We start from the raw sequence: 24,626 nt of genomic DNA on the forward strand, positions 1-24,626 counted from the left end.
ACAGGTTAATCTGGTCTACTTTTATAGTCAAAATATCAAATAGGAATAACTACTGGTACCGCAATTTTTCGAATTTCGTCAGAAAAATATCTTTCAATGCGAATTTCTTTTATTATCTATTGGAAGTTAACAGTTAAGGGAGATTAGTGCATACTACAAATAAACAACAACAGCAACAACAACAACAACAGAATAAACTAGTCATTTAGCTCTTTAGGTTACCATAAGCATTCATGTCATACAAAAAAAAAAATGCCTAGAAAGTAGGAAAGTAAATTTTTTCCTTTTTCCCAGCAACAAGACAGCCTCTACCGTTTTGATCATCCCACGCCCACACCTTATGGGGATCTTTGGATGAAAACTAAACAGTAAAGCAAGAACACTGATTAAGTGACTAAAAGAAGTGAAGCACTGTTTCTTAGTGATGCTTGACTTGAACTTGGATGAAGCTAGTAACACTGGTTATTGAGCTCTTTTTGTTACACAAATATTATCAGAATGCATTTGGCACTTGATAAGAACATTGCAGTTAATAGAAAATTCGGGGAGGGTATTAGAAGTATGATGTAAAGGCGAATTTGTATACAGTTTGTATACGACAATAAAGAGAATACTGTAATATTTCAAAAATATACAGTTTCGAAATATACAAATTTCTCTTTTCCTTATTGCGTGTTTTTTTTTATACGGTGCTTGTCAGATGCGAAACTATATGAATTGGTGAATTTGATTTGATAACAGAGAGGGATATACCTAGAGTTTATGAAACAATGATAATATAAGAAAATGTGGGAGGGACAGAGAGAGAGTGAGAGAGAGAGAATGAAGGAAAGAGAGAGAATTGATACTTTGGGATGAGGTAAGGAAGGAGGACGCTACTTTATATCCAATAGAGAAGCTGAGTTTAAAGTTTGAATGCTAAAGATAGCTCATTCTGAGAAAGAGAAAGGTTACGTAAAGGAACATCGAGTGTGTGTATTTGTGCGTGTGTGTGTGTGTTTGTGTGCAAACCAAATCAAGAGCCGCTCAACACCTTATAGATTATACATGATGGATGCCAATTTATCCTAGTTTCTTAAGTTTAACAGTTCATAACAGTTTTTTTCTAATTTTTCCCAGAATAGTAATTTATTTGCTTTCCTATTTTTCTGGTTTCATACAAGGCAACAAAGATTATTAGGATTATGTGGACCCCTATGGAAACCAGCTCTGCTGATCAGGGTGTTCCACCCCATGAAGAGGAAATAAATTCAATTCAATTCAATGTATTTTCCCTTAAATCAAATTCAAACTCTTTCTCGCTCTTTTCTCCAAGCAAACTATACAAAGCGTTATTGAAAGAGTAGAGCACGTATAGGCCTAATTGAAGTAATGTGTGTAACCCCCACCCCCTAAAAAAAAAAAAAAAAAAAAACACGGCTTATACAGTTATACTTTATTTTTATCTTTTTTCTTTACTGTGTATTACTCAAAGTGCGTAATGAGTGGTAAAAGCATAGAATATTGCTTTATCGGCTGATGGTATGGCATATTTTTGTCAGTGCATTGGGTCTACAGTTGATCATTTTGAACAATAATTATAATTTATGCTACGACAGATTCACATGAATGGTCAGAAATTGAAATGACATGTTTGAAAGTTTGATGGAACAACCCAATTGTATCGAACGGTTATTAACGTGTATGCAGGCCACACACTGTCAATTCCTTAAACCTATAGTTCAGCCCTAGACTTTGATCACATGCATGGTCAGCATCACTCTAAATTATCAACATCTAGTTATAAGAATACACCAATTTCTATGACAATACATGTAGTAATTATTAACAAAAGAATAGTGCAAGTTTAGAATTTAAATATCTCGATCTTTGACTCCAAGGTCCAACTCTTACCATAATCAGAATCAGTATGCAGTAATTTGCAAGCTTGAACCAAGATCAGGCGAGTCCATGCAGTCTCTGAACGCTCGGAACAGGCAAGGAGAGCGAAAACCGCGCGACCCGATGAAGGTCATTGAAGATTCTGAAGTCTTTGGGCTTTGGATTGCGCCATCTCTCGGACTGTCGCAAACGGGAAAAACTTCATTGATAAAGTTGCGTTTAGCAGCCAATCCGGTTGCTTTCTTGGCGGCCAATCAGCATTTTGGCCTTTTGTACACCATGCTTTTTGTTATCCAATAGGATTTGAGGAAATAGTTGTTAATAAGACATGCTAGTTTTTACATAATAAGCACACGTGATTATTCATGCAACCTTATGAATGGGGGTTTGTAGAGCCCACAAAATGTAAAAATCGACCACTTATGACAAAATTACCACAAATGTCATAACACGTCAACCACAAAATAAATGTCAAAATCACCACAAATGTCATAACACGCCGACCACTAATGTCAAAATTTCCAATTTACTGCAACTGCTATAATGCGTCAACCACATTAATGTCAAAACTCACTGCAGCCATCAAAATAATGAAAAATAGTAAATCATACTATAATTTGATAAACGTTTCTTTGTCTGTCTGGGTATCGAGGTGCTTGAAGAGTCTCTTCCCATGCAGCTCCCTGATCTGTTTTTCCGTCTGTCTAGTAAAAAATGGGATGAAACTTGGTGGGTGGATGATGAAGATTGATCCCAGAATTATCAAATCATAACGCGTTAACCTCATTAATGTCAAAACTCATTGACTGCATTATTTTCATTATTACGTACATAGTACACAATGTCATGTACATTGTGGTGATTACACCAAAATTTTCTGAGTTCGCTCTCATCCCTACTACTGATTTATTATAACTTTTGTGGTAGTTCTTCTGGGTGCTGTTCATTATTCCGAAGGTTTGCTATTCCGAAGGTTCGTTATTCCGAAGGTTCGTTTATTCGAAAATGAAAAAGGGTTCGATAGTCTGAACATTTGTGGCGTTATTCCGAAGATTTTGTTAATCCAAAAATGCCCGAAATTCGGAATAACGAACCTTCGGAATAACGAATCATCAGACTGAAGAGCCTTCGGAATAACGAACCTTCGGAATAATGAGCTGTAACCGTTCTTCTTTTGATTTGCCCAGTTCAGTGGGACGCCGAAAATTCGAGTAATGACTCCAGTCACCACATACCCCATAGGGAGAAATGACCATTTTGCATGCATTGATACAGAATTTTATGCAAATGTCTATATTACGAGAATGCTTCACAGATTCGCCTGTTATCATTATCAAGTGGACCCATCAACCATGTTCCTTGACCTAAGTGAAATAATAAAACAAATCACATAAACACCAGAGTTACCTATCAGGTACCATATTCGAAAACTGAATCGCATCGCCATTCGTTCTTCCCAAGAACTGTAAGGAACTGGAATTCCCTGTCGTCAGAAATTGTTTCAGCGCCATCTGTGGGATCATTTCGAAACCGTCTAACGGTTGATCACAGTGGCTAGTTATTTTCGTCAAATTTTCTATGTGCTTGTAAATATCTGTAAATAAATTGTATTATAATGTAAATAGCACCAGTCTGCAAGAATCTTCAGTCTATTGAAGGAGGCAGACTTAATCAGAAGAAGAAGAAGAAAGGGATAGTACAGTATTGGTGGAGATGAGAATTGGGCTTTAAACTTTTTGCGAGATACAAAAAAAAAACAAAAACCAAACACTTATGATATAGTACAGAGCATACCATTTTAAGAGGAATTCAAAGTTTATTTGATGAAAATTGGGTTTGGAATGACTGAAACATCCAAAAACAAAGTAAAACAAAGCGATTGTAATAAAGTGTGGGTCCCACACTTTATTAGAATCGCTCTTTTTGGATATCTCAGCCATTTAAAAACCAATTTTCATCAAAAATTAACGTTGAATTCCTCATAGAATTGCATGCTCTGTCATATTTCATAAGAGGTTTCTCATTATCTCACCAAAAAATGTTAGAAACCTGAAATTAGGTCTCAACCAAAACTATACGATCCCTTTAACTTTCTACGAAATGATGTCCAAAAATATGGGAACATTAGGTGTAGGGCCATCTCAATTGACCCGACACTCGAAATTAAAGACCACTGAGTACCTCTTGGCTCTTCCAGGTTAGTGGAAATAATTATTATGGAGCTATATACGTGTTGTACCTTTATGGTGGAATCGTTTCTGTCAGTTTCAGTTTGTTTTGGTTCAACGCACTATCATTCCTCATCCGAACATTATTTTGCTGTCATAATTTATTTTCGCTATCTACTGTGGCGGCGGTGCCCTGGATTGGCCCCTCCCACTTTTCCCACCTCCAGGTGGGATCTCTGTGATTGGGTCATGGGTCGAGCTACCCCGTGCATGCATACAGCGAGCGCCTCGCATCACGATGGTTTACCGAATAGATACAAGCTCGTGATGGTGCGTTGTGGTAGTGTGACCATGGAGCTACTAGCTCCATGGTGTGACCCACCCAAGTATAGAAAGTATAAAAAACTCCACGCACGTGCGTTGTTGCAGAGAGGCCCTTGTTACCGCTTCGAAGAACATCGCCGAATCGTAGTGGTGGTAGATTCTACATGCTGTACATGAAGCTGTGAAACATTTAGCAAGAAATTCTACAAGCTCCTGCTCAGCGGCTCAGATCACCCCAGCCACTTTCAACCTTTGAGGAAAGCTTTTGAGTTGAGAGGATGCTTTCCCAAACGAAGCCACTCTTCGCCGTGTTGCTTATCGCTGTAGCGAGCGTCTCGTATTCAGGTACCGAGCCCACTAAACTTTTCACTTGCTCGTTCAGTACTAACCGCAGCAGCGACCCCATACGGACAAATACGTGTTACAGCGCCCCGCGACGGGGTTAGTTCAGTACATGGTGTATTTGTGTGTCAGGTGTATCGGGGTATCAGGTGCAGTTGCCGCACCACCCAGACTGGGACCCCGCGAGCAGGCGGTGCGGGGTTACAGGTGCATTTCCGTGCAGTGCTAGGGGGTTTTTAATCAACAGTTTTGTGTCAGAATGATGATAATTATAACCCTAGTCGTCTGCAAAATGACAGAGATTGGGTCGAGATTGGATGTAGAATTTATGATTTTGTACTGAATTCTTTCAAATCGTATGACATTGTAAATGAAATGCTTTCAAAAGACTTGCCTCACAAAGTTTGGGAGATCTGCACGCAAAGGGCCTAGAACCTCTACACTATTTTACTTGCGATTTGTTTCTGATTCTGTGCCTTCTGGAAACTGGTTAGATTGATTTATTACTTACTAAAAACTCATCCAAATTTATTAATGCAAACAACCGTGAATATTAGATTCTAATATCTGAAGAAATGTGTTACATATGGGTGGTGCAATTTCCCTTGCGATTGTAGGCCCTATCACTTTGTATTTTAATTATCAAACATCGATGCGATATATTCTGCAAACTGGTTGAAAGGGGGACACATCAGTAACTTTTGAAAACAGTCGAGAATTAACCCGTTCCTTACGGGAACCTGGTTTACCAGGTTCCCGTGGGAGCAACTGATATACGGGAACCTGGTTTACCAGGTTCCCAAAATGAAGACAAGGGTGCCTGCTTCAGTGGCCTAAATTCATGTTTCTTTGTGTTAAAATGCTCAGAAAAGTGGGTTTGATAAAAAGATCAGAGTTCATTCTATCAGGATTTGTTCTCCTGCTGTTTAAACAAAAAGGGGGTTTTACAGTATTATGTACCTTTTCCTGATTTAGTTTTTTGCTTGTTCTGCTGTAAACTCGTACGAACATGTACATAATGATCAAGGCTGAGATCAGTTAGAAATGCGGGTTCGCTGACCCCAGTCACCTCACTCAGGTACCTGGTTTTGTGTAGAACAAAAGATTCTGAGAGCTCATCAGCGCACGCTCTATTCATACCTCGCACCCGATCGATATTTCCATTGTTCACGGGCACATGTAGTTGACCGTAGAAAGGGGGACACAATGAACCGCTTGACTGCCTTCACACAGCTGGATTACCAACCTGTGTGCCTCTCTGTCGATGGGCGAAAAGAATCTCGTTTGGCGGCATTAAAGGCACTCAGAGAATTGCGGAAGGAACGGGTTAATGAGGTACAGCTGAGTGGGATTCAACCTTTTTAAAGTGTGCAGCACATACATGTATAAGGCCAAGTAAAAAAAGATAGTAGTTTCTCGTCCGGGTTTTTTGAGCAAGGCGATGAGGGAGGTCCTTACTATTTGATATCGTACTATTTTTTCGAGGATTGTCAAAATGAAAGTAATATGTGTTTCTCGTCCGGTATTTCTGAGAAAGGTAAGGAGAGAGGGCTTTACTATTTCTATATCCAATTTATGAAATGAAATATCACTCTGGTAGCTGTGTTATGAGAGACCAGGTCCCAAGTGTATGTCTTGCCTGCACTCTGTGCATTTTCAAACAAATAAATTATGTACCATACTTGAAAGGAAACTTCATACATGCAGAAATGCATTTTTGCTTTTTCTTTCCACTACAGATGTCGAGGGAAAATGACCATCTTAATACTGGTATTTAGTGTTGTAATGGCATTTCTGATACCAGTGTACTTGCAATTCTGATGTATTGTGCTATTAAATGAAACAGGTATAAAACATGTCTTTCAACAAAGAATGTACGACTGAAATAAATTCCATGATATTCAAAACACTGCTTTATTCATCATTAGTGTTTGTGACTTTTTGTGTCCACACAGCTGGTATGTATCTTCATTTCTTCACAGTACAATTGTAGCACATTCAACTGGAAACTGGCTTGTACAATTGCAGATGGATGTCAAAAATGATACTGATATGGCATTATAGCATTAAACATTTAAAGATGTTTCTTCATGTTCTAAAAAGACATTTGATAATCACTCATCATTTGGATGATGAATGATTGTATACCTCACTACAGATGATACGACTCACGGCCGTGTCCGTGAATTTACATCGTAAAGAAAAGTATCCCGCAGAAATACGAGACAAACCAGAATCCGTGGAAAAGTTATTTATTTTGTAGATACACCCATTTGATAATTCTACATTTGCTGGAAAAGCGCATTCATTTTCTCTTCTTGAACAATACATCGCCGTCAGATGCAACATTACAGAGCAGGGTGTACGGGCTTCTACACATTCGAATGTGTCAATGCGTGCGTGCAGACAGCTGACAGACCAGGGGATGGTACCGGTGACCGACCCTGGAATCTCTTTGCCCTGGACAGCTACAGACACGCACACTTTGCCAATACGGTGCGGCACGACGGCCACTGCACCGGCACCGTACCTTCTGACACTACACACATGCACATAGTCACAATGACATGAAAATGTATACAAACTCGATACGATCCTCACAAGCATTTGTACAGGACGTACAATTCATCCGCTTGATGAGAAACAGGGAAAAATACGAATAATGCGCGAAATATGCGTGGAATATCAGCGATTGATCGCAAAAATGTTGCCGCTCTCGCGTTCACGACGTACCGATCCAGTGCGCTGTATGTACATCACATTCACAGCATGCAGCCAGCCCAGGCCCGCCCGCGCGTGCCCATCCAACTACAGTTCGACTGCTTTGTGGGTCATTCCTTCTTGCCGAGCTCGCAGTGTGAAATGCATGCGTTACAGTATTACATACGCACTACAGAAGCTACAGCTGTAATACAGCTAAGAGGACGCAAGGCGTAATTAGAAATGAGACATCACGATTGGTAGGTGAATTGTCGATTTTTTTGGGGCGGCCGAAAAAATAGTAAATATCAAAAAAGTCGATGCGGCAACTGAAAATCGCTGCGGGCGGGGAGCGGGCTGGGACGAGAATTATGAATTTCTTGGTATTTTCAGCGCCATTTTGAAAATAGTAAATAGTAAAAAAATCGATGCGGCGGCCAAAATCGATGCGCGCGAGGACGAGAAACTGGTTTCTTTTTTTACTTGGCCTAATATATCTTCATCCAGTTCCACCAACCCACTCAAGCCTGTGAATTTGGGGGGGGGGGGGGGGGGGGGTAGTGGGGGCTCAGGCCCCCCACTTTTGTGCACCATACAAAGGAATACATAAGCTGTCATCACTGGGTCCCTCCCCCCCCCCCCCCCCCCACACACACACACACACTATTTTTTCACTCGGAAGTACGTAAGTGGCACTAAAAGGAAATAAATAGAGGTCTAGCTTTTTTTTTTTTTTTTTTTTCAATTTGCTTGTCAGCTGTATAAAGAAACCCGGAAGTGGAAGGGGAGAGACGAGCTGATCATAGGACCGTTTCTTTTCTTTGTTTTTTTTTTTAACTTGTTAGCTCGTCAAACCCGGAAGTGGGCTCTCCTCCCCCCCCCCCCCCCCCCCCCACCCCCACTTTTGAAAACGCTCTGCCGGCCCTGAGTTATGGCCTTCACAATATTCAATTTCCCCTTGCTAAGAATGCACAGAGCTAGAAGACCTTTTTACTTTCAGGTGGATGAGGGTGTTAATGATTTGCTTTCTTTTCTCTGATCGTGAAATTCTGAAACTGAAACTCTTTTTTTTAATTATTATTATTTTTTTTTTTGTGCTTCTGAAGAAACCCCGGAGGTGGCACCAGAAGTTGTACTGAAGGCTTTTTTTTTTTGCTTTTATTGTAGCTCATGAAACCAGGAATTGCCCCCCCCCCCCCACTTTTGAAAACATGGCACCAGCAGTGTGATGAGTGACAAAGCATTAGAATAATTACCATTTGAATCCATTACTTTTTTAAAAGTAAATAAAAGACTATCCTTTTTGAAGTCCGACTTCATCCTTTCAAATTTTCCCTTTTCCCCTCAATCTTTTTCCCACAGAGGCAGCTGCTACCACCCAGATGAGATGGTGCACCATATCGGTTGAGGAGGAGGCCAAGTGTGTACAGATGAGGAACGCCTTCCAGAATCATAGCATGGATCTCGCAGTGGTCTGCGTTGCCGGGACAGGTCTTGTGGTATGATTTCAGGCATTATTTTTTCAATTATAATTTTCATTTTGTTGTTATTGATGTTGTTGTTGTTGTTTTCTTGTTTTCTTGTTGTTGCTTTGTTTTTGTATTATTTTGTTTGTTTGTTTGTTTGATTGTCTTTTCCTTGTTTTGCAAGATACTAAGCTAGGTTACCTGTACCCAAAAACTCTACACAATATGATTTCAGACCTGCCAACCATGCATGAAAAATTTGTGTTTGTAACAAAAAACTGAAGGGAATAAGGAAATACAAAAATCGCCTCCAAAGTGAACAACTTCATGGGGAAAAAATTACATTAAAAACCCATAAAGATGTATCGTTCATCCAAGTTATTGGTACAACATCTGTATATAATGATATGTACACAGGTTATACTACAGAGACGTACTGTTTGTTCAAGTACAGTATGCCAGCACTGATAGCATCTGTTGACTCGGTATTTAAAATGTCTCCTTTATCTACAAAGTCAATATTTAGATTATAACCATAGTGTAGGCCTTTGCTGCCTTGAATGTAGATTTAATAGTGCAGGATAAATCTTTATATTTCATTTTCTTTTGAGTGATGTACTCACATCACTTGAAAGAAAAGGAAATATAAAGATTCATTATGAATTTTGCTCCCCAATCAGGCCACCAAAAGATAGCTTTGTTTTTTGTTTTGTTTTGTTTTGTTTTTAATTTGGTGGTCAGACATCAATTTTTAATGGTCCTTGGCCATCGTGCCAGCGCTATTAAATGTCAAGCCCTGCATACACTTTTTTTTTTGTTGTTGTTGTGTGTACTTTTATAGCACTGGTGAATGGAAGTGTGACATTGTTCTGAAATTATATCAATTTCCTGTGAAAACTATGGAAATGCACCGCAGATATTTTTGTGGTCTTTTGGGGAGCTCTGTGACCTTTTGGGGAGCTCTGTGACAGGAAGAGATAACATTTAGATGTTTTCAACAATCCCCAAACATAAATTTTCATTTAGCATGCACTTAATCTAGTTTCAGGTGTCCTGTTTCTAAGCCTAAAGGTTTGTTTCTTCTTCTTTTAACGTTGGATTATATACACGTGCACAAATTGTAGCTTTCAAAAATATATTGCATCTTTAATTTTGAGGGCTTTTCAAATTACCTTGGGAATGCACCTGTATGTGTGGAATGTTACATATTTTTTATTTTGCATGTTTTAAATCACTTCCATGAGTTGATTTAATGCAAAATTTGAGGATGCAGTCGAAGCAATTCAGGAAGAAATCCTTTATTTCTTCCACATTTACACTGTACACACTTGTATAAAAGATTTGTTGGAAAAGAATCACAAATGAAGGTGAAACAATATTTGTATTACATCTGTAATCTTTTGCACTAAAAGCTATCCAGTGTTGTATAAGTACACATAAATGGAGCTTGCTTTCCTGTTAAAACTACTTTTTTAATAATACTAGTGGAATTTACTTGGAGCCTCTAAAGGTGATGGCATCTTCAATCATTCAGCGAACTTGCATTAATTACTATGCGTGTGACCACTTTCATTGTTTTGTGGAATTATTTGAAATGGAAATTATAACAGCTTTCTGAGTTTAGTCCGACTTTGATATAAAGCTTTCCCTGTGTGGCTATAATGCAACTAGATAACTCATTTTTTCAAAGACAAATTGAATGTGATCAACATTTCTTATCTGGGGAATTTTTGATAAGCCCAGCAGGGTGACATCATGTATGTCCATACGGATGCTGCCAGTATCCGCACGACACCTAATCTGTCGATAAAATGTTTGAGCTTTGAATTTCTGTGCTCTGCTGCGAGCACATAAGGGAGCAAAAACCTGATCAATCAGCAGTGATTCCTTTGAGGAGCCAATAAATGAAATTTTTATGCAAAACACTTTTCTTGTAGCTCCCTGGAAAAAAAAAAATCATAACTGAAGTCCAGACAAGAAAACATAAAGTGTATTTTTTTTCCTTCACATGAGTTACCGGTATATTCCACACAACTTTTTCCTTATCACATTTTGGAACCTGGCAGTGATTTGTTGTTGGAGTTTTGGCAGCTCTGTAAATGTGCAAGCCTTGTGTGGTCCCATGCTGTTTCCTCCTGCGGCAATTGCTCCCATGAAATACAGAGACTCCAACTCTCCCGCTTTTGACGGGAGGTCTCCCGCCGAAAGCCCATTTTGCAAAATCTCCCGTTCTCCCGCTTGAAATGATTTCTTACTTATTGTCATTGTATGTTGAAAAAACAAGCCTTAGATAGCACGAGATAACATCTAGAACCCTAGAGGTGGACCTCGGCCCCAAGGAACTTCGCGCTTTGCGCACATCAAGTTGGAGTCTCCCGTTTGCTAGGGGTTTCAGACGGGAGAATCTCCAGATCAGAAGGTGCTTGGGGTTGGAGTCTCTGGAAATATTTGCACGCTATTAAAGCCAAACAGGAATTCTTCCCTGCAAACATAACGTTATAAACCTGACTCTAATCCCAATCCTTACATCAAACTAAGCATAAAACCCTATCACAACCCCAACTTTAACCCTTTGGAAGTCCTCAGAGAAAATAAGACCAGAGCAACGGTCACAGGAACGAATGTTTGTGTCATCGGCCATCCCTCACATGGCCACGATATTGGTCAAATGATGGTATGATCACCTGTGGTTCGTCCTCCCGTGGAGCTAATTGATGGTCCTATGGTGACACGATAGGAAAGTCAGGAAACTGTGTCAACCATACCCTTTGCGATACAAAAATGAATTCAAAAGAAACTGTAATACAACATGCAACGACATGTATGTCCTCCAAGAAACACAAACAGAAAGTTACAAGAAAAAAAAATCATCCTTTTTGCAGTGTGATCCTTAATATGCAGCACACCAGTGTCAATGCAGAATGCTACGTGTATAGATTTTATGGCAGAAAAAGCTCTTGGATGAACACATTAAAGGAATGTAGACCCGGTGATTTAGTCGAATGCGGACACTTGGAAATGAGTCTAAGTGTAAGCGCTAAAGAGGAGTCAATAGCATAGGTGTCTAGGAAACTTGCGCCATCTGCCTGCGCATGCATTCGACTTAACCAGCAGGTCTATGTACATGTACCTCTAAAGACTTGTAAAAGTGAGCCTATTAAAGCCTCATTCACCTCACAAGCACATTGTGCAGAGTTCTATGCACTTTCTTGAGCTTGGAGCTGCTCTTGGAGGTGGTTGTTTGCTGTGCTGAAGAATTAACATATTCTTTTTTAAGTTCTGTTTTCTCTCCAGAGGTGCTGTAAGGTCAAACAATTTACTGCCAGGGAAGATACAGGCACAAGAAGAGGAAAGGCAAAGACACAAAAGTTTCCTGAACGTGTCAAAACTGTTGCCACCAGCCTGTGCTGGTTAAAAACAAAACAAAACAGACATTTGAAAGGGATTCCACCTTTCGCTTTCCCTGTCAGCAATGGTGTAAAAGAAAAAGAAAAACAACCTAAAAATAGAACAGACCTTGGGCTTGGCCGTGATACGGGTAAAGGATGCTGTAATGCGTGTACTGGCAATAATGCCCTAAAAAGTATTTTTCATCACTTTTTGAAGTTGCAAATAGGCAAATTGTCCTTGGTTGTGTAACTGTAGTATTTCCTTTTCGCTTCTGCCTCGAAATGATAGGGAAAAAAAAGTTTACAAAGACAGGATGGCTAAGCACTCCAGTATACGCCATAGCGAGTCTAAATTTTTGCGAATCAGAACTTTCCGACAATTTCTCGAGTGGCTAAATTCGCGATCATAATGTCCTGTACCGAATGGAGGAATGTACAATATGTGTACATCACATTCATGGCTTGATCAGTTGATACTTTCGTATGTCTTTAATTTCGCCAGTAGCACCTTGCTCCACGAAATTCACAAAAATAAAAACCGTATCTTTATTATACTGTAGCTTATATGATAGTCTTTCAATAGCAGTAAGTAGAACACTACAAGTACCAGTTAATGATCTAGAGATTATTATGGTTATTCAATTAACACCACCAACCAACAGGACTTTATAACTTCTGTGACATGATAAGTGCTAAAAGTTCAAGGTGGTGAGAAAGATAAAAATGACTGAGAATTTCTACCATCAGATGTTTTGAACATTGCTTTCTGCTGTTAAGTCTATCCCTGGAGTGTGGTTATTTTTTTTTTTATTAGAAATGGCCCAATAATGGAGGATTGTTAGCCTTCAGGTTTGGGCTTGGTCCATTGTGCGCCACATATTTCTAGGCTATTCACAAAAAGTTTGTGGTGATGACCTATTCAAATTTTCACATTTTCTATTCTAAACCTTTCAGTCCTGGGCCACTAAAGGGCTTTTTAGGTGATCCGAGAATCCTCTCGGATCACCTTCTGTATCTGTACTGATTCTTTGTTCTTCTTCTTCTTCTTCTTCTTCTTCTTTATTTCTCCGCAAAAGTTGTGTAGAGATAAGCTCAGAAAGTGCATTGCCTATGAATGTCAAACTTATACCATATGTGTATCATGTCCCAAAGACGACATGTCAAGTAAAATCGTAGTGATCAGTCGACCGTGACGTCACTATGACGTCATTATATGAAAACACATTTTCAATCATATCTCATTAATGGAGTGGAATTTCTCAATGAAATTTACGTCACATAAATTTCAATTCAAGGGAATTCTACCCATATTTTCAGAATTCCTCGCATCGTAAAGACGTGCGCGTACGCGCGCGTTGAAATATTTGTATGCTCCAATCAAGCTCAAATTTTTTTTGCATACGTTTCAGACCATTTGGAGCATTTTTTGAAAAATTGAAAAAATTGGACGGACGCGTACGCGCGCGCACATATACGCACGTACAGCTCATATGCAACAGAAATTTCCCGATTTTTTACATTTATCGGATGTCTGAAAAGTCAAGGAATATTTCTAGCAAGTTTCAAGTCAATCCGACTCAATATGACGTCATACGGGACTGTCAAAGTTGAAATTCCGCGCGCGCGTCAATGGCGATATACAGTACAACAATGCCCCAAAACCGCCAATTTTAAATCCGATTTTACTCGTCAGGATGGACGGTGACCCCCCATTTTCTTTACATATTCTGAAAGCTGATGAGTTGTACATGTCAGTTTATGGGTTGGCGATACTGAAAAAGTCATTCAAAGATATCAAATTTCTTAATAAAGTTAAAAAAGTAAATTTTCAAAATGACGTCATCAAATTTCAAGTTCATTCAAGCATATCTCACTTTTTCTTTAATTGATTTACGTCCAAATTTCAATATGTTGTAGCTTATTAAATGGTCTTTCAGATATATAATAACAACAATTTGATTGGATGACGGCATCACCTCGTAAAAATGGATTTAAAGTAATCTTGTCAAATTTGACCAGTTTACGTGTTATCTCTATGGGAGTGCAGTTTTTCTGGAAATGAAAACTGACATGACTATCTTTATCGAGCACTAGCTCACTTATGCTTCGGTGAATTTCTCCCATATTTTAGTATGTTGTAGCTGAGACTTTGGGCTATCGTTAATGTGCCCTTCGTTTTTTCATACGGAGTCGGCATCATGCCCAAAAACTTGGTTGAAATTAAAGCTTATCTTCCATGTATTTTCATATTCCTTTCTTTCTGCAACTTTCTTTGCAATAACTCAAGAAAAACAAGCTCTATCAGCCCAATATTTTGCACATGTTTAGTTTATGTCACGTACATTATTTCATAAAATAACAACTACTTGATCGGGCACCTTCTTGGGTATGTAAATTAGGGTCAAAGGTCAAAAATGTTTCATCCTGTATCTTGGTTAATACATGTCTTATCTTTCCCATATTTTGCATACGTAAAGACCATGTTACAAGAATCATTTCACAAAATAACCACTTTTTGCTCAGACGCCATCTTGTCTGTGCAAAGTAGGGTCAAAGGTCATATGTACTTCTTTCTTTATCTTTATTATGACGTGTTATCTCTATGGGAGGGAATTTTTCTAGATGTGAAAATTGACATGATTGTCTTTATCGACGACTAGCTCAATTACCCTTCGGTGAATTTCTTCCAGATGTTAGTATGTTGTAGCCAATGTAATACTCTTTAAGTTTTGTTAATCAAAGTTTTAATCGGATGATGTCTTCACCACGTGAAAATGGATATAATGTAACCTTGTCAAATTTAACCAGTTTACGTGTTATCTCTATGGGAGGGAATTTTTCTGGAAATGAAAATTGACATGACTTTCTTTATCGAGCACTACCTCACTTACTCTTCTGTAAATTTCTCCCAGATTTTAATATGATGTAGCTGAGACTTTGGGCTATCATCAGTGATTCTTCATTTTTTCATACGATGCCGAGATCACGTAAAAACTTGGTTGACATCAAACTTATATTCGATGTATTGAGATATTTCTTTCTCTCTGCAACTTTCTTTGCAATAACTCAAGAAAAACAGCCCCTATCATCCCCATATTTGGCACATGTTTAGTTTATGTCACGTACATTATTTCATAAAATAACAACTACTTGATCAGACACCATCTTGGGTATGTAAATTAGGGTCAAAGGTCATAAATGTTTTAACCTGTATCTTGGTGAATACATGTCCTATCTTTCCCATATTTTACACACGCAAAGGCCATGTTACAAGAATCATTTCACAAAATAACCACTTTTTGGTCAGATGCCATCTTGGCTGTGCAAAGTTGGGTCAATGGTCAAATATACTTCATTCTGTATCTTCTTTATAGTGTATACCGAATTTGGTAACAGAGATAGCAGACCTAACTCTCTTTTCTAAATGAGAATCCAAATATCACACGTCCAATGTCTCTAAACACAGATGAAACCTATATGGTCATGCCTATTGCGATCAGGACTCGAATCATTGATTAAAAAAAATCGGATCACCTAATTTGTCAGTCTTGACAAATTCCAAGTCTAGTTACACTTGTGTTTCTTAACCCCGGACTTTCTCTGACCCAGGACTATCGTTAGTCCCGTACCAATTTTTTCAGCTTTTTACACTCGCCAATTAGTCCCGTACTATCTCTTGTCCGGGGCTAAGGAGAAAACTGACCTTTTTACACTCGTATTTCTTAGCCCCGGACTTTCCAAACCACATGAATATTCATAATTACGCTGTGTACTGTACACGTACACGCACTCACTGGCAGCACTTGATTACCTCGTTTCTGATTGGTCAGTGAGGGTTGGACTTCGTCTCCGTCGCTTAGCCCAGGATTATTTTTTCGTTCTGTTTACACTCTCTTGCTTGGCACCGCAATTGCGGTGCTAGCACCGCAATTGCGGTGCTAACCCCTGCTATTTTGCAGGGCCAGATAGTACCGTACTATCGGTGGGGCTAGCCCACTTTGGCAAAAACGAGTGTAAACAGAAAGTGGGCTAAGGATAGTCCCGTACCAACGGTGGGGCTAAGGCCCCCCCTTAGCCCCACCGTTGGTCCGGGGCTAAGCAAAATTTTACAAGTGTAAAAAGCCCTTAAAGGGAAAATCCCCTCAATTGTGTTTTCCTCATGAACTGACATCAAGGTCTATGTTCCTTGAGTTTGGTGTTCTGGATGGCCTAATTTCAATTGTTCTGTATTTTTTGTCTAGCTGTAGCCAGCATGTTTTTGAGCATGCACATTGTAGCCTATATGGCTTTGTGGTCTTGAGAAGATCAACACACTGCAGCCTTTGAATCCTGTTATGAACAAAAGATTTATCTTGATTTTCACCCAAGGCGACTGGCAAAACCCACCATAGGCTTAGCTGGTGATGCCAAACCACAATTCTCTGCTCTGTGCTCACGAATGTTTATCGTTTCTTGTTTAAAACTACTCTGTTCCTGTCAACCAGTCTCCTCTTGGCAAATATATTTTTTTTCACTGCTTTTATGAATATTCTCGACTGCAAACAGAGAGAAAAAAGTCAATGCCAAATCAAATGTCCTATGGAATTAAAGGCAACCTAAACCCAAAGAGAAATTAGTTGATTATTAAAGGACAAGTTCACCTTCGTAGACATGTGGGTTGAGTGAATGCAGAAATATTAGTAGAACACATCAGTGAGAGTTTGAGCAAAATCGGACAATCTGTTTAAGAGTTATGAATTTGTGAAGTTTCTGCTCAGTCACGGCTGGATGAAAAGACTATTATAGCTTGTGATGTCACATGAGTACAACGATATAAAGAAAGAATAAAGAAATTTCAACATATTTCCATTTTTCTCACATAACAAAAGAACACCCGACTTCTCTCTTTCAGAAGGCAGGGAGAATAATATTACCCTTAACATACGTCAGTAGCAAGTCGAAGAACTGTGCACTTTATTCAAAAAGTAAAGTTTTGTGAAATTTTCTTTTTACTTTCCTCATATAGTTGTATGCATGTGACATCATACACTGTAGTAGTCTTCTCTTCCAGCAGTGACTGCGCAGATACTTAAAATATTCATAACTTTTGAACGGATTGTCCAATTTTCCTCAAACTGTCACTGATGTGTTCTACTAATATTGCTGCATTCTCTCAATCCTTATGTATATGAAGGTGGACTTGTCCTATAAGTGAAAGCAGCAACATTAATGGAACACACATACCAGTGACAATTTGAGGAAAATTGGACAATCTATGCAAAAGTTATGAATTTTTAGCTCACCTGAGCCGAAGGCTCAAGTGAGCTATTGTGATTGCTCTTCGTCAGGCATCCGTCGTGCGTCGTGCATCGTGCGTCGTCCGTCGTGCGTAAACTTTTTATATTTTCACCTACTTCTTGACAACCCCATGACCGATTTTCACCAAACTTGGCAGGTAGCATCCCTAGGGGGATAGGATCTCAATTTGTTCAAATGGGCACCATGGTCCACCTAAACCCCCTAAAATTAAGGAATCTTTAAAAATGTTCTTCTCTAGAACGAGAAGTGATAGGGCTTACTTAAAGGACAAGTTCACCTTCATAAACATAAGGATTGAGAGAATGCAGCAATATTAGTAGAACACATCAGTGAAAGTTTGAGGAAAATTGGACAATCGATGCAAAAGTTATGAATTTTTCAAATTTTTGTGTTGGAACCGCTGGATGAGGAGACTACTATAGCGTATGAGTCATTAAATGCGTACAACAGTATAAAGAAAATGTAAAGAAAATTTAACATATTTTCACTTTTTCGCATAATAAAAGAGCACTTGACTTGCCTCTTTCTAAGGGCAGGGAGAATAATATTACCCATAACATATGTCGGTAACGAGTCAAGGGAATGTGTACTTTTTTCAAAAGATGAAATTTTGTGAAAATCTCTTTACATTTTCCTTATATTGTTGTATGCATGTGACATCGAAGTTATTCATACACTGCTGTAGTCTTCTCATCCAGCGGTTACCGCACAAAAACTTCAAAAATTCATAATTATACTTTTGTACGGATTGTCCGATTTTCCTCAAACTTTCAATTCTGATATGTTCTACTAGTATTGCTACATTCTCTCAATCCTTATGTTTATGAAGGTGAACTTGTCCTTTAATACCAGTACTATGAGTTAGTACATTGATGACTGTAGTTTCCAGTTTGTTCATGGGGGAATCAGGGGTGCCCCCTTTGGGACGGGGGGGGGGGGGGGGGGGGGGGGAGTTGGAAGGGGTCCTAATGGGGCCTAAATTGTACATTTTCATCTTCACTTTGAGATCCCCATGTCTGATTTTCACCAAACTTGGTAGGTACATTGTAGCATCCATAGGGGGATAGGATCTCAGTTTGTTCAAATGGGCACCATGGCCCACCAGTCCTGTGGGGCCCCCAGGGGTGCCCAAACCCCCCTAAAGGAATCTTTGAAAAATCTTCTGTCGAACCAGCAGTGATAGGGCTTAGATAATACTATGAGTTAGTACATTGATGACTGTAGTTTCAAGTTTGTTCATGGGATTGGCAGAATCAGGGGTGCCCCACCCCCCCCCCCCCCCCCCCTCGGGACCCAGGAGAGGGGATGGGGATGGGTCCTAATGGGGCTTGAATTGTACATGTTCATCTTCTTTTTGAAAACCTCATGATGAATTTTGACCCCCCCCCCCCCCCAACCCTGGAGTTGGGGGGGGGGGGGGGGGGGGATCCATACGTATGCAGACCTAAGTTTCCAATGTTCTCAGGTAAGAGTGTGCAAGAATGCATGGAAGGTGAAATTGCGATACTCGGGTGAGCATGTGACCCCCGGGTCTCTTGTTAAAGTTCTTGTGTTTGAACTGCTGGATGAGGAGACTGCTAGAGGTTATGGCATCATGTGTGGACTTGTAAACACATGTGTTTTAGAATTTATTTAGCTCTGGCAAAGTACAATTTTGTAAACTGATGAAGGCAGACAATTTTCCCACCTTGGTATGTGTCCAACTGAAATGACATTCACTGCAAATCCTAATTTGTTCCTTCCTGATATGCTAGGCTCTATGTGTGCTGAATCCTTTTTACCTTTTTTGTTTTTGTTTTTTTCCAAGAATCTGCTGGCAGTCTGTTCTGGCAGACCTTGAGTGCTCTACAAAGTGGCTGCTCAAGCTACATGTATGCAACACAAAAGGGAAAGATAGGGAAGTGGATAGCGGTCCACCTGAGATGGACTGGGTTAATGAGTTGTGCTTTCACAATTCCCAGTCAGGGCCCTTGCCAAAGCAGTAGCAGATTGCATTGCACAGTTTACCAAGGATGTATTGCATTGGCCAATTGGGCCCTAGCTCATTGTAAAACAATGTGTTTTATTATCTTCTTTGATTTTCGTGGAGACACTTTGTGACAAGGTGTAAAGAGGAAATCCAGTCCAAATATAAGTTAGTCTGAGAAAAAAAAAGGTAAAATCTTATGAGTTCAATTGTAAAAATTTGACTGAAATCGCATGAAAAATTGGGAAGTTATGACATTTTGAAGTTTTGCTAATTTCTGCAAAACAGTTCTTGTACAGTCAGTGGATATGAATATGCAAATGAGTGAGTTAACATGTCATACCCTCACAGTTTTCCATTGATCGTGTACAAAAAAAAGGCGAAAATTTAATGTTTCTGTCATTGAAGTCTGAAACATGACGTTATTCCTAGATAACTTGAATAACTTCAGAATAGCGATCAGTTGAATACAACTCTACAAGGATTTGAGCCTCAGATGGCATAATTGCGTTTGAATGAAAACCTGGAAGTTTCAAAATTTTGTGTACAAACTATCATGGTAAGGTGTGAGGGAATGACATGCTCACTTTGCCATTTGCATTTTATTCATTTTGACTGTTCAAGAACTGTTTCCCCTGCAAATAGCGAAACTTCAAAATGTCAAAACTTCCTTATTTTTCTTCCGATTTCGCCCAAATGGTGAACTCGTAATATTTCACTCTTTCTTAGCAGACTAACTAATCTTTGGACTGGATTTCCCCTTTAAGGATGAAAAGGCGAAGAACTTCAGAGGGCCCCAATCGTAAGGATTGAGAGAATGCAGCAATATTAGTAGAACACATCTGTGAAAGTTTGAGGAAAATTAGACGATTGATGCAAAAGTTATGAATTTTTAAAATTTTTGTGTTGGAAATGCTGGATGAGGAGACTACTACAGCTTGTGATGTCATATGCGTACAAATAAAGAAAATGTAAAAAAAAATTCAATATATTTTCACTTTTTTGCATAATAAAAGAGCACTTGACTTGCCTCTTTCTAAAGGCAGGGGGAATAATATCACCCATAACATATGTCAGTAACAAGTCAAGGGAATTTGTACTTTTTTCCAAAGATAAAAATTTGGGATATTCTCTTTATATTTTCATTATATTGTTGTACTCATGTGACATCATATGCTGCAGTAGTCTTCTCATCCAGCAGTGACTGCACAAAAACTTCAAAAATTCATATTTTTTGAACAGATTGTCTGATTTTCCTCAAACTTTCAATGATGTATTCTACTAGTATTGCTACATTCTCTCAATCCTTATGCTTATGAAGGTGAACTTGTCCTTTAACAACATTTGATGAATGTTACTGCAGTGGTGCTGTAGACCTAGTCTCGAAAGTACACATTATGTGTGCATCCCTGGTGTCTGAACAGAAGCATTTGAGTCGTAGACCTGCTGCCAACATATCTCCAATCCCCCACAATAATTTTTTCATTATTAGCTGCTCTTTCTAACTCTTGAGCATTCCATCTGCTGGAGGTTTCATGGATGCTAGGTTTGCTGCTACCATGGAGGACTACATGTACAAGGTGTGCCATGCAGAGACTCCAACTCTCCTGCTTTCAATGGGAGATCTCCCGCCGAAAGCCCATTTTTGCAAAATCTCACGTTCTCCCGCTTGAGATTTAATTTCTCCAGATCTCCAGAATCTCCAGATCAGAAGGTGCTTGGGGTTGGAGTCTCTGGCCATGTTGTGAATGTCGCTTTTACTCAAGATTTGGAAGAGTGCTTTTCATTCTGATATACCTTACTTGAAATGGACCCAAAATGGCAATTTAGCGAAATGGTTGGAGCACTGATTTTTCAGAGTGAATGTAAACCTGAGACTGATTGAGAAAGCAGTAGTAGCCTTCAGAGCCGAGTGAGTATCTAGTTCATTATTGCTCCCAACTATCGATGTGCCATCCAAGGAAAGGACATTGGGTCCTTGTTGTCTGGGGAAAGCAATCTCAGGTTTCTCTCCTTTAGTGAATAGTGTTTGAACAGATGATATTAAAGCCATTTGGCAAGGGTTTGAATTGACACAATTGGTTTTTGCCATTTGAAATTGCGGTATTTTCGAGATGCGTCCTATGCGTCCTAGAGGTCAACTCGAGCTGTATCATCATTTGAAAGGACTAAAGAGCCAGATTGAAGGGTTAATTCTGAATACTTTTGTTCAGCTCAGACAGGTCAAGGATTAGTCAGCTCCTGGTATTCTTCTTTGGGCTTTATAGCCCATTGCTTCCAAGATTACTTGATTTCCTATCGTTTCAAAACATGGGGCACCCGGTTCCGTAGACAATGGGTTTAAATATATTCCCCCCTTTGTGTGGAAGCCTTTTTCCATGACTGCATTTTTCAGTGACCTGCTTCATTCTCCTCCAACCATGAATCTCATCTCATGGTCATGCTTGGCAGTTTCATCACTATTGATATTCCTCTTTTTAAAAAATGCCACAGTTTTTCTCAACTAGGGGAGCAGGATTTATACACGTGTACTTTTGGGTTGAATTCAATTGTGACATTGAACTTCTTAAAACAGTAATGGATCCCTTGTGGGAGTTTGCCACTTAGCCGGAAAAAAATGGCCCCTGGCAACATCTTACTACAGCTGGTGCTGAACCTACTGCTTTATGTCCTTGTTCATCCATCGCAAGAACAAAATTCGGCAGATCTGAATCTTAACCTCGAGGTTAAGCTTCTGCCCCCCCCCCCGTAACTACGAGTGGGTCCCACTCGATGTTAAAACCACAAAACCGGAAGTTTCAGCCCACACTGCTAACAAGGCGTCTATTTATTCTTTAGTCGAACCCTGTTGGACTCGCTTACAGGTACTCTTTTTCTCTGTCATGGTATGCAGAGATAGCACTGCACTGATGACTTTATGCCTTTATGAAGATATTCGTCGAAAACGTTTTTTTAGTGTCGGAGAAGAATATAGAATACAGTAGCGAGTTTGACGTGTTCAGTTTCAGAGATCAAGCGCATGGGAAGAAAAGATGATGTTGTTGTGTCGTGCGTCATAGGTTTTTCACGTGTAGTGTATTTGTGGTGTACGTTTGGGAGGTTGACCCGGAAGCAGAGGGAAATTTTGGGGGCTGGAGTTTACGGCGAGGTCACTCTTAACTTCGAGTTCGTTGTGTTTTGTGTCCACACGGTGCTTAACTACGAGTGGGGACCCCCCACGGCTCGCGGTTAGAGCGCTAACCATAAGATTTCTCGTGGCTCGAAACATCAAGCAAACCTCGAGGTTTGCTAACTACGAGTGCATCTTCACGGTCCCTAACTACAAGCTCTAACCTCGAAGTTTCCTAACTTCGAGGTTTAGGGCTCCCGTCTGAACGTAACTATTATCTGTGATGTGATCTGCAGAACTGTAGACTTGATTACTTCAAAAAGAAAAATATCATCATTTATGATAATTTATTGCTAATTCATGCATAATGTATAATGTGCATGGCATAGATTTGGACGAGATGGGGCTTCAGGCTTCAAACTTTTTGTGAAATAATCATAATGAGAAACCTCTAATGAAATATACAATCCTATGAAGAATCCAAAGTTCATCTGATTACAGTTCATTTTGAAATGACTGATATATATCCAAAATAAAGAACCTGTCCTAGTAAAAGGTGAGACCCACCTTTTATTAGATCCACTGTGTTTTACTTTATATACAATTGTATCTGCGCCCTTTCAAACCAATTTCATCAAGTAGACTCTCAGTTCCTCATTACTAGAATTGTGTGCTCTTTAGTATTTCATAAGTAGTTTTGTAATTATCTCACACACAAAAAAGTTAAAATCTGAATCCCTCATCTCAACCTGAACTCTACCATCCCGTCAATGGCAGACAAGTCTGTTTCTGAGGATTAAAGATGATATACAGCGTTGTATTGTTAAACGTGTTCAGTCTTCTTCATTTGGATGGGACATAATGATTATGATTTTGATGTAGGCCTACATACCTTTTCAGGGGATATCAATGTTGGCAAACTGAAGACTTTTGCAAACTTGTAAGAAGCATTAAAGCAGCAAAATCAGATCGTAGCATATTTTTTAAAAAGATGTTATGTGAGTAAAATCTCCTGTGACACTACAGACTGCAAACATGTGCAAACTCTGTCTTATCTTTTAAGGCATTGATATGGTAAAGATTAATGTTTAGAGTGAGGAAAAATTCTCATAGCCACAAAATTTTATATTCCTACAGTGAGTGTTCTGACCTGTTTGTATGCCCTGTCTATAGCATAAAGCATTCATACTTACCAAAAATACTTGAACTATTAAAGTCCGTTGCATAATACCAAAGCTTGTTTGACAAGTAACAGGTTATATGGAATAATGTCAAAACAGTGAAAAATATCTGTGACTTTAATGCATGTACTGTAAAAAACCTGTACCAAGGTTCAAACTCTCCTGCCAAAATTTGACTGCTCACGAAGAATAGGTTTCTACATGTAGCAAGTGGTTGAATTTGGGATGGTGCTATGGTCAAATTATGGGCAGCTTCTTTTAAAGGCATATTTCTGTAGGAATCTAATGATGTATTTTAAATGTTTGTTCTGTAACAGGACTGCTACGAGGCGATCCAAGACGACCGTGCTGATCTGATTACCCTGGACGGGGGCGACATATATGAGGCTGGAAAGGAGTACGACCTAGTACCCATCGTCCAAGAAGTCTACACTAAAGGTGAGAAGAATAGAATCCACAAGGAACCCACACTTTGAATACGAAGCTTTTCCCTTGTAGATCTCCCTCCACCCACATAACTCCTTAAAGGGATGGTATGTGGTATAGTTTTGGTTGAGATGGGGCCCTCCAACTGTTTTTTGTGAGATGATGAGAAACCTCTCATGAAATATCAACAAGCATACATTTCAAAGATTATTTGATGAAAATCTGTTTTCAAATGGCTGAGGTGTCCAAAAACAAAGTTCCAAAAAGGGTCTTAATATTAGGACCTCTTTGTTTTTAGATATCTCAGCCATGTCTAAATCATTTTTTTATCAAATAAACTTTATTAATTGCTCTTAGAATTGTATGCTCTATTATA

General features: G+C 39.3%; 1 protein-coding gene across 1 annotated transcript in view; it reads left to right on the forward strand.

Moving 5' to 3' along the window:
- Window positions 1-4,470: 4,470 nt before the first annotated feature.
- LOC139718385 (melanotransferrin-like) overlaps window positions 4,471-24,626 on the forward strand; it is a 45,714-nt gene continuing 25,558 nt past the window's right edge. Inside the window, exons 1-3 of the mRNA XM_071629854.1 lie at window positions 4,471-4,718; window positions 8,778-8,914; window positions 24,142-24,262. Of these exons, the coding sequence (XP_071485955.1) occupies window positions 4,652-4,718; window positions 8,778-8,914; window positions 24,142-24,262 (325 nt within the window). The 5' untranslated portion in view covers window positions 4,471-4,651. The remainder of the gene's footprint in view (window positions 4,719-8,777; window positions 8,915-24,141; window positions 24,263-24,626) is intronic.

Source organism: Diadema antillarum, unplaced genomic scaffold (assembly GCF_040938485.1).
Source record: "Diadema antillarum isolate AM-2024a unplaced genomic scaffold, OU_Dant_1.0 scf00000093, whole genome shotgun sequence".
Lineage (NCBI taxonomy): Eukaryota > Metazoa > Echinodermata > Echinoidea > Diadematoida > Diadematidae > Diadema > Diadema antillarum.